The following is an 18,299-nucleotide window of genomic DNA, read 5'->3' on the forward strand; positions in this document are numbered from 1 at the left end:
TTAATAAAAACAGGAAAAAAAAGAATGTGTCAAAGAGAACAACAATAAAAACAATCATATTGCCCCAACTAATTTTTTTGTCAAAGTCACTCTTCGAAAGGAGACAATAATAAAACAACTCGCGTGGGATTTGTGAGTGCGCAGAACACGCGAGTGATGGTCTTCGGCCTGAAAAATCACAGACCATCACAAGTGTGTTCTGCGCACTGACACAAATCACACGAGAGTTCTTTTATGATTATCATACCAAGATGTTCGCCAAAAAAGGCAATTCAGTGCTCAAAATCTGTGAAAAATTGCCCGCTGCCGGCCACCATGACATCACGTCATGAAACATGAATGTTCCACTGGTGACACAACTTCGTCGATGCCTGGCGGGCGACGCTTATCGGGAAATTCGTGACGTCATCCAAGAGACGAAATCCACGGTAATTTCTGCTCACCTTTTCACATGTGTGGCCATCCCAAACTCGCACAGTGCCGAAATTAAAATTCAATTTCAGACACTTGAATTGGTAAAATTCCGCCATCTTGGATATCGGCATCCTGAGATTCAGGTGTTTTCAACACTGCGTCACCACCACTTCAAACTCCAAAGTCTTATCCAGGCCTAGTAAGTGCCACCTTCTTTCATAAAATGGCTTGTTTTATCAATAAATAACAAAATATGAGCTTTGTAAATAAAACCCGCGATGTTCTGGTGTGTTTTTACGTGAATTTATTGCAAACTATCAATGCAGCGTAGTGCAGCCATCGTGTTCTCGGGCGTAGTGGTGATGCGATAGCCTCTTTGCAATTGTAAAGATTCTTTTCATTTCCACATCCGCGGTACTGCTTTTCAAGATGGTGGCAATTCACCAGTTCTAGAGGCGTTGTAAGGAACGAAATCAGCGCCTCTAGTGTCAAGATTGTGGCCATCCCCGCCATCTTGCCTATAATAGTGATATTATGATAATGAGGTGATCTGATGGTGATACGCCGTCGTTGGCCGGGCAAGATTCCTGATCGCCAGACGTTCGCCACCAAGGAAAAAGCCATGCGCCACGCATTCGACAAAGCTAATTCTCCTGATGTCCAGACTGTCGACAATTTTTCACCGACATCTTTTCAGCTTATCGCCATGACATCGTCGTTTGAAAAAAAATCCTTTGCTCAGACATCGACGCTAAATCGACGTCGATCCCTGACCAGGGGGGTGTCAGGGTTTACATTGACCGCTGCATAAATAGGCATGGTTCCAAAAAGGTGCGGTTAATGCAAAAACCGCCCGGTGATATTGATGATATTATTGATCGAAACGTGTCACGAATACAATAAAAGTTCCTTAAAAATAAGAATTGTTTCACATTTTTCAACTGAAAACTAACTGATATTTAAACTATTGAGATAGCACGTGGCGCAACGAACTAGATGGAAGATGGCAAAAATGTGTCTAAGGGTTGGAAATATCAGCAATAAACCTCGTGAGAGTCAGAGTTCATACAAAAGCAAAAACAATTGTTGATCAGAAGTAGGGTGTGCTTTAATTAACGCCCAGTCGCAATTCATTTCAGATTATCGATAAACAGCGCAACGCGTCACCGAGTCAGCCACTGATTAACAATATTTCTTTCGATAGAAACAATAGACGTATTAGGTATGTTCAGAAAGATGGGAGCACACAGAACCAAATAAATGTGTGCGAGATCTAAGTACATGTATATGCATATTTATTTTCCATATAATATGCTACATCTTCGTTTTGAAATACCTCCGCGACACGATTTTGTAAACGTGTAGTGCTCCCGGCTTTAATGTGCTCAATGTTTGAATACACGCGGTGATGGGTCTCAATGCCAGGGGCAGATGTTTATTTTATAAATTTCTGGTTCAAATGTCAACTCCTGTATCGGAGATGGGAGCGACATGCAATCGGTATCAAACTCAGTGACTGTATACCAGTTTTATAACCCTAAACGAAGATATTTTTCGTAATAATAATGATGACTTTATTCACATAAACTAATACATGTAGTTTGTCGTAATTACAATCTATACTGTACAGATTTACATGATATTACAAGATGGCGAAAAGAAGCAGTACAAAGGAACTTACGAAACTATAAATTTTTCGATTTTTTAGAATTGAAGCCTCCCTCGACGACGTATCGGAGGGTGTCGTTCAGTATATCCTTTTTAAGGTAAGTACCTTTTCATCTAACATTCTGTCGAATGTCTGTGACCATTCGTGGAAACTGGCAGACCGGCTTTAACCTTTTCATTGCCAACGTCTTGTGACCATCATGTTTATTTGCTCTCGCCGGTTTCGGCCTGTGACAATGTCAACCCCAAGAAAGCTGTTTCGAGGAGGTCAATGGTATCAAGATTCACCCAGATAACCCTTGGAAAAGACAATAGAACAAGGGGAAAAACGACCTGGGAGCGGGCTTTGTTTAGAGACAATAGACCGTGTATTGGGCTAGGCCTGAATTCTTTTAACTCCAAGGTAAGGGGCCCAGAAAGTAATGGCCAATTTTGTAGATGGTGTGGCCCTTTCTCATTACGATCCCCTTCGTTGCATACCACCCGGCTGACGAGTGATACGTTCTTGACTCGACCACCCTTAGCCTCCAGGCTCTAGGTTTGTCCACAGCTCGCTAAAATCAGTCGTATGGACTCGGCCAAGTCCGGCACCAATATTCATTCGACAGAAAATTAAATTCTAGACAAAACGAGCTTAATGTCAGCGAACATGCGACAAGAGTGCTTATTTTGGTTGGCCAGGCCAAGTCATCAATAAGTTTTTTTATTACAGGATGATCGTATTATATCCTATCTACCAATCGTAAAAAAATGCTTCACTGTTAATGACGTTTCAACCGAATTGATGTTGAAGACATATGAAGTGCCGGCGAATGCAACATACTTCGGAACAACAAACTTGGGAGATGTTTGGTACCACAAACAGGCGTATCCGTTGTATATCCGTAAGGCCAATTTCCAACCCCAGCCTCGTCCCAAGTCACTGCAATGCGCATCCGCCAATTTCTTACGCAAGGTTGGATTGTAGCTACATTGACCGGAGCGATCGACCACCCAAATATCATGAGATCTCGCTGGGAGGCGCATGGTTTTACCAGGCTGCTCAGCTCTGAACTCCTAAAGATAAAGGCTATACAACGCATTTTGTCTGAGAGATAAAATTGACTAGGCCTACATAATTTCCCGTGCTATGGCGTGGTGGTGGGCATTCTTTGTCTTCGAGGGTTTTTAGAACCTCGTCGAAATACCATTTCCTCCGCTATTAGTCTAATAATTGCTACTAAACGCCGCGAGTAACTCTATTTGAGGCATGTATTTTGTGACAAAAATCAAGCAACAACCAGCCAATAGTAGTGATAGCCATTGAAGAGAAGAAATATCTTGCAAAAGCCCCCTACTGTCAAAATTTGAAACCTAGTGCTAGTTAAGTTGCTATGGTATTGGTTCCAATTTCTTAGTCTTTATTTATTCTTGATAATGCCACCAGCTTATTAGATGCAGTAGCCTGTTAATCTGGCATATTCCTCATCCGTTATGAGCGATTGATGATGCTTAATTATGCCATCGACTGTCCCGCATGAGGGCGAGGGTCACGGTAAACTGAGGCGCGGGCTAAGTGCTATTAACAGCAGATCTGAAGGTGTAGGCCAGATGCATACTGCTTCAATTAACTCCCGATAATACCGGTCCTTTATGCTTTTAGATTATACTGTCGAAACGACCATGGCAGATATCTATCTTACATTGACTGATGATGGGAGCTGTTTACCTGTGTCTATGACGGCTCACTTCAATTCATATCAGTTTAACAGAACTGCATCGTAAGTACCCGTCATAACAAGATGTCTAAGGGCCTGGCGCTCAGCTGAGTTAATATCATTAATATCTTCCCGGTGTTTAGTTCATTATGCATGAAAATGGCATGCTCCATGGTATTTGATATCCTTTTGCGTTCACTACGGTACCAATGTTTTTGGTTGACATAATTATGCCACTGTTGGAACATTCTCATGGTTTATGGTATGCACCTGTTGATGGGCCATATGAATAAAAACTAGCATAAGCTTTTACTTCAGATTTTGAAGTATTTAGTATGCTTCAAAAATTGGAATAGTTTAGTACTTGTGAAAGCAAAGGATTTTTAGAAATCAGTATTTGCTACCAAGTCAAGTAAATGCTGGACTACATAAGAACGAAAATGTAGGATAAACCTTTTACTTGGTAGTATAAATGTATTTTCTTGGAATCATGTAGCCTTTAAAAGTCGAAGTGAATGGTTGGTTGTTCCTCTTTGCCGGACTGCATTCACATTTTGTTTGGTGGACATGTCATGCAAGAATTGGTCAAACCATACATCCATTTATGGAGAATCAGAGTGCATGGATTCCGAGTCATTAAAAATGTCTAAAGAATTATTCTTGGGTCATGAAGGGAAACCTGCGTTGTTTAGTATGAAAGTGAAAAATATGAGAGAGTTAAGAAAATTATGTTTTATTGAACAATAGTAAGTTTTGATTGTCTGCTTGGCTCCTTGCCAGTTAAATAACATGTGACTATACACAAAATAGAAAACTTTGATGGAAATTGTAAATCATTTTTTTATCTATCAGGGGAAAACAAGCTGATGATGATCAAGTAAATCATTCATGAGAAATCGTTTTGTTGCTGAAGCTTGCATGACAAAGTTAATGCTAAACCTTTTCTTGTGCTCTACTGCGCCACCGTAGTTTTCTATTTAGACCAGCGATGACGTCATTTCTGGTGATTCCCAACGCTATTTGGTATTGTACAGTATGCAATGTATTTTTTCAGCGCTGTCAGTTGCCGAAGAGAATGCCGTAGCTCCCTCAATTTCCAATCAATTTTTATGGGAGTGACATTATTGTATTGCTTAGAATGTCTACTTTTTACTCATGAAAGAATCGTAGAACTAAAACTTAATAGGCGAACAGAATCATGCCGATTCACTGCACATACTGTGGGAATTCTCCACTTCAAAATACATCGGCGATGTCATCGCGAACAGAGCATGCACTTCCGATATCGTTTTCACAGAAATGTGGCCAAATTTTCAAGAACTAATTTCTGAAAGTAGTCCCTAAAGACCTTATGACTACCACTGAAACGAACTAGTGATAATATCGCCTACCAGACTACCGTAGTACTAGCCCGTAGCCAGGTAGCGGGCCATCGTCATCGAGCTGAGTGTCATTGAGCTCCAAGATTATTGCACATGGAGTAAACAACATGCCGCCATTTTGTCTCCGCTTCGGTATTTCGTAGGCCTCTTATAATGCACCCAACATAATAAGGCCTTACATCGTCGATTGAATAGGAACACCACACAAAACAAAATAAAGTGGGGGTACAATGATTACGAAGCTGAAGTGAACAGTGATTTATTCTTGGAGCTACTGCTGTTTTTTTGTGTAGCTGCCATGTTTTGAGAACTGGCAAATAGGAGACTTCATTGATGGCTGACGTCATCGGGCGGGAATTTGAATCAGCAGAAATAATTAAAAGGCAGGTAGCGCCCTCTCCTGTTAAAATTTTGAACTTTTTCTCAAAAAAATAGTTTTTCAAGAATTTTATCTTAATATTAAAGCATATTTCGACTAATTCTGCTGCTCCTAGGCCGATATAGGCCAGTTTCCTTCATGCGCTCTCGCTCGCAGGAAGTAGGTCGAATGGCGACAAATTTTGTTTTGAAAGTAGAGTTTGACCAGAAGTATCCAGAAATGCAAAATTGAAGTCTCTAGGTCTTACGGTTACAAAATGTGCCCCTGTGGACAGATGGATGGAGTGACTGACTGGCGGACAGACGCCACTCGAATAGCTATTTGATAAGCTCAGCAGACCTTCGGTCAGCTGAGCTAAAAATGAATTGTACATGTATACATGTATATGGCAAGCCAGGGTTTTTTTTCATTTAATCATCTTTTTTTAGAAACACAGTTTGTTTGTTGGTTATTTCTATTTTGGCAAAAAAACTAGTTTCTTTTTTTAAGCAGGTTTGTTTCTATTTAAAGGGGGACTATAGGCAGGTGCAGAGGGGCTAATTTGGCCATCTTCAGGTGACTAATATACACAGTATTAAGGGCCCTGGGTCATGTCTGATTCAGCACTAAATGTATTCCTCTTTCGGGAAGCCTTTGGATGAGTTGGGGTTTCCATTGTAAAGCGCATTGAGCGGACAATTGTCTGGATACTGCGCTATATAAGCATCATTTATATATACTGTGCTCGCGCAGTTACCTCGTCGTCGAAGGCGTTCCCAAACAACATTGAAGGTGTAAACCGAAGTCACAACTAATAGGGGCTAAACTGATGAGTGCATGGCTTAACACAAAGAGGATCTATTTAGGGGAATGTCTCTGTCCATTGCTTTTGTGGAATTCAACGTTTCAGGGCGTTGATAATTTGCATAGGCAAAGGTCGTAAGTATGGAGATTTGCTCATTTCGGGCAGTGTTCGGGACTGTTTTCATAATACCCAAATACAATTTACTGAAGGTATTGTCGCTCGATTAATAAGAGAGTTTAGGAGACAGTCCAGCTGACACGTCCCCGCTAACGCAGTTTTTTTACAAGCAAGTACTGTAAAAAGATATTTACATTTAGCGGTAGTGTTTTCGGGAGTGTGCTAGAAGACCTAAAGACCGAGTCAGAATTATGGTTATCAAATGGACAACCGATGTATAACTAAAGAACGTAATTAGTTAAATTCGTTTCAATAATATCCGTTTCTTTACATTGAGATATCAGGCGGGTGAATTTAACTCAGGTTAATCTAACTCAGGTTCATCCTGGAACTGAACATCATTATTCTCTTCGTCAGTACTCAGTTCATCAGCTCCAAGTAGAAGCTCTTCACCTGCTTGTACCTCCTTAATAAGTCCGGTTGCTCGAAATGCACGGTCTGGAGCATCGGCTGAAACATCTGCCCATGCTTTGCTGACTATAGTAACCACATCCGCTAAATTTATTTTTGGACACTGTCCATCTGGTGTTGTGTTTCTCCATTTCCAGTTACTCCACTTAGCCCTTAGGGTGCATTTGAATCATCTAATCACTGTCAAGTCCAGTGGTTGTACCAGTGACGTACATCCAGCTGGAATGAAGTCCAATAACATCCCGTCTTCAATGAGAGGAACCGTGAACTCCTCTGTCATATGTGGACGAAACCTGTCAAGAATAAGTAACATGTCTCCTGGTTCCGTATCCCGAGCAACTGGCAGTGCAATTTCATCCAAATAAAATTGGAGAGTGTCCCCGTTTTACCAACCTGTCCTAGATAACGTAACCCTTATATTATCAGGGATGTTACCGAGGTCTCTAATTTGACGAATGTATCCTTGCTCCCGAAAGATGATCTAAGCCGGCAGCTTCACTCCTCCAGTACCTATTGTCAATGCGATCGTACAACCGAGCTTGTGGTTGCCAAGGCTCGTGCGAATGTCCACATTTTTAGTTCCTTTTGGTTCAGCTGTGTAACTTGACGGATAATCCAGCTGCATGAATGTCTCGTTCATGTTGAGCAAACGCTGCACATGCTGATCTCGGACAGTATTCCTTATTTCTTGCTGAAACTCAGCAACCCGTGCTGCTGCATCCGCTGGAAGTCCGGCAGAATCTGTTGTACGCCGCGAAATACTATGTTCCATCTTTTCATGAAATGCGTAACCCAACCATCGCTCGCACCATAGTTTGAACGTTGAGGACGGTCTCTTTGGATTCGTGCGCGTTCATCCAGTGGTAGGTTGTTCCTCCATCTATCGAATGCGAGGATGGCAGCATCTTGGAAGTCTTCTCTGGTCACCGGAAGTGCGTTTCGCCGTGACTGAAGGAAGGCGTCATGGACCACCTTCTCAACTTCCGGCCAGCAACCATCGTGGTTTTCTCGAACTCGCCTTGCCTGCGGGGCCGTCTTTAGCTTTTCCATCAGGTCGTCGATGTTGCTTATCCATCCCCTCAGCGTTGTGGGTGGGATACGGTACCTCCGAGCATACTCGGCTGCGTTTAGAATTCGCCCCTGCTGGATGAAACCCTGGCTGTCAAGGACATGTCGCACCTTTTCCTGAGTCGTATAGGAACGCAGTTTCCTTGGTAGCGGCTGCTGTTGGGCGTCTTCAGGGTTTGGGTCCATTGCCAGAGTTGGGATAATAGCAATACAGCGACGAAAAGTTGAGCGAAGTTCATCATGACACTATATACGGCATCAATCAAGAATGCCCCAATCGAAAATCCTACCAATGGGCCAATTACTAAGAGATAACCCTCATGTAATTCTATTACGAATACCTTAGTGGCTTTATTTCAAATAAAGGACATTGACAATGTTGAGCAATGTTGTAAGACTCTGATCTACGATGTCAGCAACAAGCATTGGACATCATGTCTGCATGTGATGTAGATTTCAAATCCTAGTTATTATGGAAATTAGGGATCTTCCTATCGGTACAGTTGTCTGCCTATAGACCACCCTCATACACATGAGCCAATGGTCGTAACTTTAGAGAAAAGGCATAGGTACCTCCCCAACGACGAGGTAACTGCGCGAGCACAGTATACACTCTAAAACCTTGTTTTTATGGGTACACATCCAATATTCCAGTCCATGGAATAGATTACGCCCCCCAAATCGCACTATAAAAGGGCTACTAAGATATATTCAAAGGCATGGCCAATGGGCCTTTCACCGCGGCAGAATTACATCTGGCCGACTTCAGTACGACCAATTTCAAGGTGTCCACGGCCGATTACGACGATCGTTTGGACTGATAGGTTTTGTCACCAATTGCGCAAGAGTGGCAGACAGACATTCTAGGCCTGTATAAGCGGGTATCTAGTTTCAGTTGCTCACTTTGCCAATTGTGAAGATGGATGGTCAAGAGCCATTGCGAAAACGCCGGAGAAGTTATACAGTTAGAGAGAAAATAGCCTACTTGCAGGACCTTGAGGCTGCTCTGTTGGACGGAACCGTCAACAGCATGCATGAATTTGCAGAACACTATGGAATCTCAGTCCGAACAATGCAGAAATGGAATTTGTATGAACTAGAAGAAAAAGCTGGTGAAGGAAAAGGCAAAGTCCGACACGTAAAAGAGGGGAACATTGGTCTTTGGCCTGATGTTGAAGAGAGACTAATCGTCTGGTTTAGAGGGGTCAGAGAAAAAAGGCTGCCTGTCGCCGTCGAAGACGTCCAAGAGAAAGCTACGTCAATTTTCAAAGACTGATGGCACGCGTTACCCACTGACGATAGACAAGATTTCATCCGCACTCGATCAGTCATGAACGAATTTCACGCTTCGAACGGCTGGGTTGCGAACTTTATGGACCGGAAATGTCATTCCGGAAAGCTAACAAAAATACGACCACCCTCGCAGCTGATGCCGCCAATTGTGTGCAAGTGTTCAGAGACACGATCGACCGATTTGAAATTCCGATGAGACTTCTCTTTAACATGGATCAAACGTTTGCCTTGTTTGAGCTACGACCAACGTACACATGCAGCATAAAGGGAGCAAAGTCCGTGGATATCCGCACCTCAAGGTCCAACACCAAACTTGGATGTACAGTTACTCTTGCAATCACTGCAACCGGCGGAAACGTGGCGGCTCACGTGACTTTCCCAAATAAAGGATTCGTCAGGCAGCTTGCAGCCTTTGCGGACCAAGAGCTACCAGAAAACGTGGTCATAACTTCATCAGCAACAGGTTGGATGAAGGAGGAGACAGCCGAACATTGGTTTGAACACGCCTTCCAACCGTATATAACCGCAGAAGAGGCTGAACAGTTTTTGTTACTGGTCGATCGGTACCGGGTTCATCGAAAGGAAAATTTCGGTGTGCAAACTATGAACCTTGGGGGAATCCTCTATTTCATTCCCGCCGGTTGTACATCACTTGTCCAACCCCTGGACCTGACTGTCATCAGATCCCTCAAGAACCATATGCGCAAGAGGTGGAAAGCATGGAAAAAGAATCACACGGATAGAGAGGGCCGATGCGAACCAATTCAGCTGATGGATGTTGTCACCGTTGTAAGTGAGGCGTGGGCTGCTGTTGATGGGGCCGTGATTGAAAAGGGTTTTGAGATGGCATTGCGACCGGTCCCTATTGAAGCTGGGCCATTCCCCAACCTTGAGGAGGAGGAGGAAGAGGAGGAACCGGGTCTGGAATTCGTACAGGTGGAAAGGGACGAAATTAATATGGACTGAACTCTTATCATTTGGACGTTGAGCATTATGACATGTAAAAATTAAAGTGTCCGTTTAGGATTTGGGGGTAACTACTGCAAGAGTCCTTAATTATTGTTTCAGAATTGTTCTAGTAATCTATGGATAAATGGTGGAAACAGCAATCTTAATTGTGATAAGTAAGTATTCAAGTAGAATAAATGACTATGAAAGGAGAATCTTGTTTACTTGATTTTTCGACAATTACCCTATCCAAAACCTGTGGAACTCTAGAGTAATTCTTATGTTCGGAACTGGCACCGTAAGCCTAGCATTCGCTAACGTTAACACAGGTTTTCATGTGCATTTTTAGCGTAAAAGGTGGTGTTAACGCTAGGGATTGTGTTATCGGAGCCAGTTCTTAACCTCTCGTGAAAGCACTCTTACATGACAAGTCCATACTATACAAGCGCTAACACTAACGTTAGTCTTAGGATTTCCTAAAACTCGCATTTATCCCAGATCTCGCCCCAAACCATCCAATCCCAATAAATCAATTCACCGATTAATTTTTGGAGCCACCCTGTATAAAACCGCGAGTTGCAATAGGCCTTCTCACCCAATGGGATCAATTTCAAATCCAGACTACATGTCGATTTCACGACCCGAAAAGCGACTGAGTGAAGTTCCTTCAGACATTCATAGAGAACCCGACCTTAGCCAATCATGGTAAGGTCCCATTGTAAAGACACCATGCATGTGAAATTATTGGGCCGGTCACGCAAGATTTTAATGAGGTGGACACTTGTACCCATAAAAACAAGGTTCCTCGTACAAGCGTGAATCATTCCGACGTACTGTGAGATGTGAGAGACCCATATTGGCGACTTCGTGTTACTTTATCTTGCCTGCCTAGCTGCTGCCTAAACCTTGTAGTTGGAGAAGAAAAAGCACAAAAAAACTCCCTCTTGTCTGTTTAATTGAACAAACTAACGGCTAGCCCATTAAAATAGGCTCGCCATACATAAATATATAGAGTAATTCAGAAAGAAAAAACTACCGGTCTTTCAAAGTTGTACGTGTATATCTGAGAGATAAACGCACAGAAAGTAGGCCTATCTTTAATTAGTGCATATCTTGATAATCTTGAAGTTAAATGTCGATGTTTTTTTGTGATGCAGAGGCTTTAAATCTAAAAGTTATTAGAGGCATAATTTCAGAGAAAAATGTAAATTACTGATACTGCGATATTTGAGGCGTCCTACAATTATAAGGGCAAGGCAACAAGCTACTAGATATAACACTGTCAGTTTAGATTAGGAACATGTTCTGATTCGCCCGCATCGTTCGTCCGCATCGATCTAAGTGGTATTACCCGATCAAATTAGGAATTCGGTATCACGAATTTGGAATGAGCCTCCTGGGCGTTCGTAATATACCGTTCCTGGAGCACTCTTGTTTCAATGCTTATATGTTTTCAAAATCACAAGACGCTTTTATTTGCAAATTGGTGACTTTGTGTAAAGAGTGACCTATATATCACATTGCCTCCTCTCGCGTTTCAGATTCGACGACATAACTATCGGGATCAAAGACCCAAGCATATGGGCGCTTCCAGACTATTGCTAGGGCGTCACCTGCACATTTTCTAGGGTCCCGCTGGTATTCCGAAAAAACTGCCCGTGGGATTCTAACAGTGCACTTACTTCAAAGAATGAAAAGTATATGGGCCTGTTACCAGCCAATTCACTCATTCAAAGTGTACATTAATAAAGGCACTCCAGCTCTTCATTAATCATTTGTTCCTTCGTTTTCTTCTTCTTCGTTGACAGTTTTCTTTCTATTATTCTTCTTCATTGACATTTTTCTCTATATTATTCTTCTCAGCAGAAAAGTTTATATGTATCATTCTTGTCAGAGGACATTTTTCTTTAAATTCTTCTTCATCACTTACATTTTCTTTAAATTCTTCTTCATCAATTACATTTTTCTTTAAATTCTTCTTCCGTCACTTACAGTTTTCTTTAAAATCTTTTTCGTCACTTACAGTTTTCTTTAAATTCTTCTTTGTCACTAACGAAAGTCAGATATGCGTGATAGATGCATATCAATCGACATATTGTGAGATGTGAGAGACCCCTATTGGCGACTTCGCGTAACTTCATCTTGCCTGCCTAGCTGCTGCCTATAAGGCTATATTGTCCCTTTAACAAAATCGAGGTTGAAAGAGACCAACCACCAGGTACTTCGCATGTTGTATTCATTGTACCCAAGTATTGCAGCTGAGCGCCAGGCTCTTGGACTTCTTGTTAAATAGATGGCTCCCTTTTACCACAAAGCTCTGGGTGTATACAAAACCAAGACCTAAGACATAAGACCTAAGACCTAAGATCCCCCGAAGTACAAAACTAAGACCCAGGTACAAAACTAAGATCCCGAGGTACAAAACTAAGACCCGGGGAGGCCAATTCCAAACTAAAATTTTGAAGAAAAATATCAGAGTCTTAGTTTTGTACATCAGGGGATCTTAGTTTTGTACGTACAAAACTAAGATCCCCCGAGGTACAAAACTAAGACCCAATGCCAAACTAAAATTTTGAAGAAAAATATCAGAGTCTTAGTTTTGTAGATCAGGGGATCTTAGTTTTGTACGTACAAAACTAAGATCCCCCGAGGTACAAAACTAAGACCCAATTCCAAACTGAAATTTTGAAGAAAAATATCAGAGTCTTAGTTTTGTACATCAGGGGATCTTAGTTTTGTACGTACAAAACTAAGATCCCCCGAGGTACAAAACTAAGACCCAATTCCAAACTGAAATTTTGAAGAAAAATATCAGAGTCTTAGTTTTGTACATCAGGGGATCTTAGTTTCCAAATTCTGCCCCTCTTTCGAATTCATTTTGATGTAGTAATATCACCTTTGAGATGCATGCAGTTGCTCCATCTGAATAATACCTCCATATGCACTATGCAGGCACGACCGGTCATCACTCTAGCATATACTCTAGCATATACGGCCTCCATCCAGCTCCACAAAAAGTGGCGAAACCGGTGCAATACTCCTTTGAGTCATTCGGAGGAGCGCCGCCATCGGAAGAGTTGGAACGAGTAAAATATGAACGTTTTCTTATCCATCAATTACATACTAACCGAGTCAAACAACGTTATTGCAATATAGGCAGAGAAGGAAGGAATATGATTATCAGTTTGATGAAGACTTTGCAAAGTTTCTTCTTGGGACTCTTGAAGGTCTGCCTCTACCAAATATCCCGATGGAAGTTTCTCCTCTCTCCAACTCACTACTATCGCTATTGACTTCGTAACATACACTAACATTCTTCGCTATCATTGCTAACTTCATTTACTAGAACACTGGCCTCTTTGTAGCCGATTATGTAACCCATAGTGGAAACACCTGACAGCGCCGCTCGGCATGATCCACGTGCTACTGGCATATTGCACCGGTTTCGCCACTTTTTGTGGAGCTGGATGGAGGCCGTATATGCTAGAGTATATGCTAGAGTGATGACCGGTCGTGCCTGCATAGTGCATATGGAGGTATTATTCAGATGGAGCAACTGCATGCATCTCAAAGGTGACATTACTACATCAAAATGAATTCGAAAGAGGGGCAGAATTTGGAAACTAAGATCCCCTGATGTACAAAACTAAGACTCTGATATTTTTCTTCAAAATTTCAGTTTGGAATTGGGTCTTAGTTTTGTACCTCGGGGGATCTTAGTTTTGTACGTACAAAACTAAGATCCCCTGATGTACAAAACTAAGACTCTGATATTTTTCTTCAAAATTTCAGTTTGGAATTGGGTCTTAGTTTTGTACCTCGGGGGATCTTAGTTTTGTACGTACAAAACTAAGATCCCCTGATGTACAAAACTAAGACTCTGATATTTTTCTTCAAAATTTCAGTTTGGAATTGGGTCTTAGTTTTGTACCTCGGGGGATCTTAGTTTTGTACGTACAAAACTAAGATCCCCTGATGTACAAAACTAAGACTCTGATATTTTTCTTCAAAATTTTAGTTTGGCATTGGGTCTTAGTTTTGTACCTCGGGGGATCTTAGTTTTGTACGTACAAAACTAAGATCCCCTGATGTACAAAACTAAGACTCTGATATTTTTCTTCAAAATTTTAGTTTGGAATTGGCCTCCCCGGGTCTTAGTTTTGTACCTCGGGGATCTTAGTTTTGTACCTGGGTCTTAGTTTTGTACTCTGGGGGATCTTAGGTCTTAGGTCTTATGTCTTAGGTCTTGGTTTTGTATACATATTGTCTGCATATTTCCTAATGCGTTGGAGTGTATGCCTAACCGAACTAGTAAAACGAGTAAAAGAAACACGGTAGCGTCACCTTCTTGAAATTGAATATTTCTGTTCAGCGGAATTGGCAGTTCCTCAACTACCTATGAAGTTGCTCAAAACATGATAGACATGGTGCGGGATTGGTGTATAAAGTGGCGTATGGCAGTGAACGTTGAAAAGACAAAAGTTATGCACTTTCGTAGGAAATGTGAAGCGCCAACTAATTATGTATTTCATTTTGGAGAACATGATATTGAGCGAACTAATGCCTATCGCTATCTGGGTGTAAAACTGAATGAATATTTAGATTATACCCACACTGCAGACGTGTTAGCGAAAGGGGCCTCAAAGGCTCTAGCAGGTATTTTAGCGAAGCATTTCTCGACGGCAAGAGGACTCATGTATAATTCGTATATACGCTTATATGACGCTCAGGTGGTGCCAGTGATGGACTACTGTTGCAGTGTTTGGGGTTTTAAAACTTATAGACAATGTGAGAAAGTTCATTTGCGGTGTTTAAGATCCTTTCTAGGAGTTGGTAAATTTTCAGCTATACCGGCAATAGTGGGCGACATGGGTTCCATACCGCTGTCTATCAGGCATCATGTCAAGATGTGTAACTTGTGGTTTAAGCTGTGTACTTTGCCTGTTCATAGAATTGCCAAACACATATTTCTATGGGATTATGGGTTATCTAGACAAGGGAAAGATAACTGGTGCAAAAGTATAAAAACTATTTTGAACGATTGTAATATGACTAACATTTATGATGCTCCCATGCTACACAGGACATTCTCAGCAGTAGAAAATAGGGAGCTTTCAGGCCGGATAAGGGACGCTCTCATGGCAAATTATGTGGTTAAATGGAAAAATGAGGTGGTGAACATGCCAAAACTACGAACGTTTAAGTTGTTAAAACAGGAATTCGGTACGGAGAGATATGTTTTATTGCCACTAAGTAGGGCAAGTAGGTCTACAATAGCAAGAATGCGTAACGGTACATTCCCTCTAGGTATAGAATTAGGACGATATCGGGGTGTGCCGCTTGAAAATAGAACCTGTAAGAACTGTGGTGATGAAAAAGTGGAAGATGAGTTCCATTTTCTTTTGGAGTGTACAAAATATAGCCGAGAGCGGGTGGACTTGCTGTTGGATATTGGTGAAAATGTTGGTTCCATGGACCGGAGCGGTGGACTGAATGCGCTTCTGTCGAGTTCGGCAGTGGCAGGACGTGTAGCTAGCTATATACGACTCATCTACCAAATGCGTAAATAAATCGCCTCAAATCTTAAGTAGAATAAGTCGTGTATGGTCGGACCACCCCTCCCTTTGCCGCGGTCGACATGTTGCGCTCCCGTTTACAAATTATGAATTATTGTGTCTCGTAAGCCTTTGCAGGCTGGCTTTTTGTAAAAGGTGACACGTTAATAAAATATATATATATGATGCAAGTAGAGTGCCTAGAATATTCAGAGATCATTCACATCATCTACAAGTGCAGAATCATTTCTAGGAAGAGATCAAGCTTAGCAATGTGGCAGAGTATGCATGGCCATTATTACAACATTCACTTGAACTTGTTGGGAGGGAATTGGGACCATCTGAACAGATGAACTGAAATAAGGCCCCCATTACCAAGCATAGATTAATCTATGATTGCTATTACCCAAATTCGCACATCCCTATTCTATTGGCTTCAATTTTTTTTAATATTGAGTTAAGAGCTGAGCACTGTATAGTACTCCCAGGTATATGGCACGGCTTAACCCGCCAGGCATAGAGGAATTCCTTTATGGCCCAGTGGTTGGCGCGTTGCCCCCCCCCCCCCCCCCCCCGAGTGGAAGTTAAGCAACGTTGAGCGCGGTCAACCTTTGGATCGGTGCCGGTGTAGAAGTTTAAAATGTCCTAGGATAGCATGCTCGGGAAACAAAGGATTCTATTATGCGCTTCAATCTCTGAGCTATTGACGGTCAGGGTCTCTATAGAACCATCCGAGAATACAATAATCCCGAACACTTTTTCCAGGGGGGCATTTGTTACTGTTACACCGGCACGTACAATACAAGCGTCAACTGGGACAATAGTAGCTCCATAAACAATATTGGGTGATTGTAATGCTAGTATGGGGAAACCAGGCACCCAAGGAAACCTACACTGTCGAAGAGAGTCAAATCTCTATCACATTAATGTACCGCGACCATCACCGATACGCAAAGCAGGGCCCTCTGTTTAGCGAAATTTGTAGTCGAAAGTGAGCCCAAATTTCGAGTCAAAACGAACCCTACAGTACTGTACATTGACATTGTGCATCATGCAGGCACCGATCAACCAACCCGTTGCGTTCAACCCAGTTGGTCACGATGGCCAATGAATGGAAATTATGGCTAGAATGCTATGATTCATATTGCCTCGCCTCCGGTGTTGATAGGAAAGGGGCTGAAGTCCAGAAACACACTTTCCTACATTGTGTTGGAATGAAGACTCGTCGTAAGTTCGACAACTTGCAGGGCGAGAAAGGGACCGTCCAACAATGTAAAGATCTGTTGACCACCTATTTCGTGCCAAAAAGGAACGTGGTTGCAGAGCGTTATTCGTTTCGATCGCGGGCACAAAAGGACGATGAAACCGTTGACACGTATAGTAACATTCTCCGTGAACTGGCAAAAACATGCGAGTTTGGTAACTTAGAGGATGAAATGTTACGGGACCAAATCGTGGAGAAATGCCGGTCGTCCAAGTTACGTGAGAAATTTCTTGGACAAGAAACTCTGACACTTGATAAAGTACTCAAGATGGCTCGTTTATTCGAACAGGCTACAGCGGAAGCTAAGGTGATGAATGCCGGTGCTTCTTCGAAGACACACTCCGTGGATCGGGTCCAGTCAACGTCCGATAAGAAAGGTCGATCTCCATTTCACACATCGAAAGAATGTTTTCGATGTGGGAGAACTGATCATGCGCCAGATACATGTGGTGCGCGTACCGCTGTATGTAACACGTGTGGTGCAAAGGGGCATTACTCTAGAAAATGTTCCGAAAAGAAAGAGAAAGGTGACACTGCGTCTGAGAAAAAGGACAATGCTGCTAAGTTTAAACGTAAACCGCGCAATAAACCTCGAAAAACTGTTCGTCATGTACGGGAGGAAAATGCCGACTCCGATGAGGAATTTGTTTGGAGCATCTCCTCGAAATCGAAGGAACGTGGACAACCTGTACTTGTGTTGTAGAGCCCAGCTCTGATAAGAAGTGATAATAGGCCTTAATCATTATATCGCCGAGACCTGCATTTTGACTTGTGTAAGGTTTGATAATGTAGACTTTGAATATCGAATGATATCGTTTATCAGGTTGGCCTGGGCGATTTGCAATATTGCCATGTAAGTTAAAAGGAGTATGGAGAGCGATAGCTAGGCGAACGGATCGGAATCCCGTCTTTGAGGCCTAGTGTACCGACTCAATTCCCGATTCGTCTATTAAAGTGACCTTCATATCGGAAGATTGACGTCAAGAGTATACATTACTGCTGATGTTCACCTCGGATCTTCTATCGTTCCGAGGGAGAACAAGGACCCGTTAGCGAACTACGACACTTGTGAATGGACAGCGATTGAAAATGGTCGTCGATACAACGAAGAAATTCAGAGTCTATGGAGGGACTGAACTGAAATGCGTTGGCTACTTTGTGGCAACATTAGTATGGCAACATACTTGTACCAAGACTAACGTCTATGTCTTGGAAGGTGAATCTGAGCCTCTCCTTGGGAGAAAATCGTCGTTCGATTT

General features: G+C 42.2%; 1 protein-coding gene and 1 long non-coding RNA gene across 2 annotated transcripts; both read left to right on the forward strand.

The window, feature by feature from the left end:
- Positions 1–2,876: 2,876 nt before the first annotated feature.
- On the forward strand, positions 2,877–11,853 carry LOC135494251 (uncharacterized). The gene is made up of 3 exons (XR_010448366.1): positions 2,877–2,966; positions 3,725–3,842; positions 11,763–11,853. It is a non-coding gene; the product is annotated as an uncharacterized LOC135494251 (long non-coding RNA).
- Positions 11,854–16,876: 5,023 nt separating this feature from the next.
- Positions 16,877–17,743, forward strand: LOC135494374 (uncharacterized). The gene has a single exon (XM_064782294.1). It carries the CDS (start codon positions 16,877–16,879, stop codon positions 17,741–17,743), a length of 867 nt encoding a protein of 288 aa, XP_064638364.1.
- Positions 17,744–18,299: the final 556 nt, after the last annotated feature.

The sequence above is a fragment of the Lineus longissimus genome, chromosome 10, assembly GCF_910592395.1.
Source record: "Lineus longissimus chromosome 10, tnLinLong1.2, whole genome shotgun sequence".
NCBI classification, from domain to species: domain Eukaryota; kingdom Metazoa; phylum Nemertea; class Pilidiophora; order Heteronemertea; family Lineidae; genus Lineus; species Lineus longissimus.

Coding starts and splice junctions, on each gene's coding strand:
- LOC135494374 (XM_064782294.1), top strand. CDS start 16,877: ATGGCCAATGAATGGAAATTATGGCTAGAATGCTATGATTCATATTGC.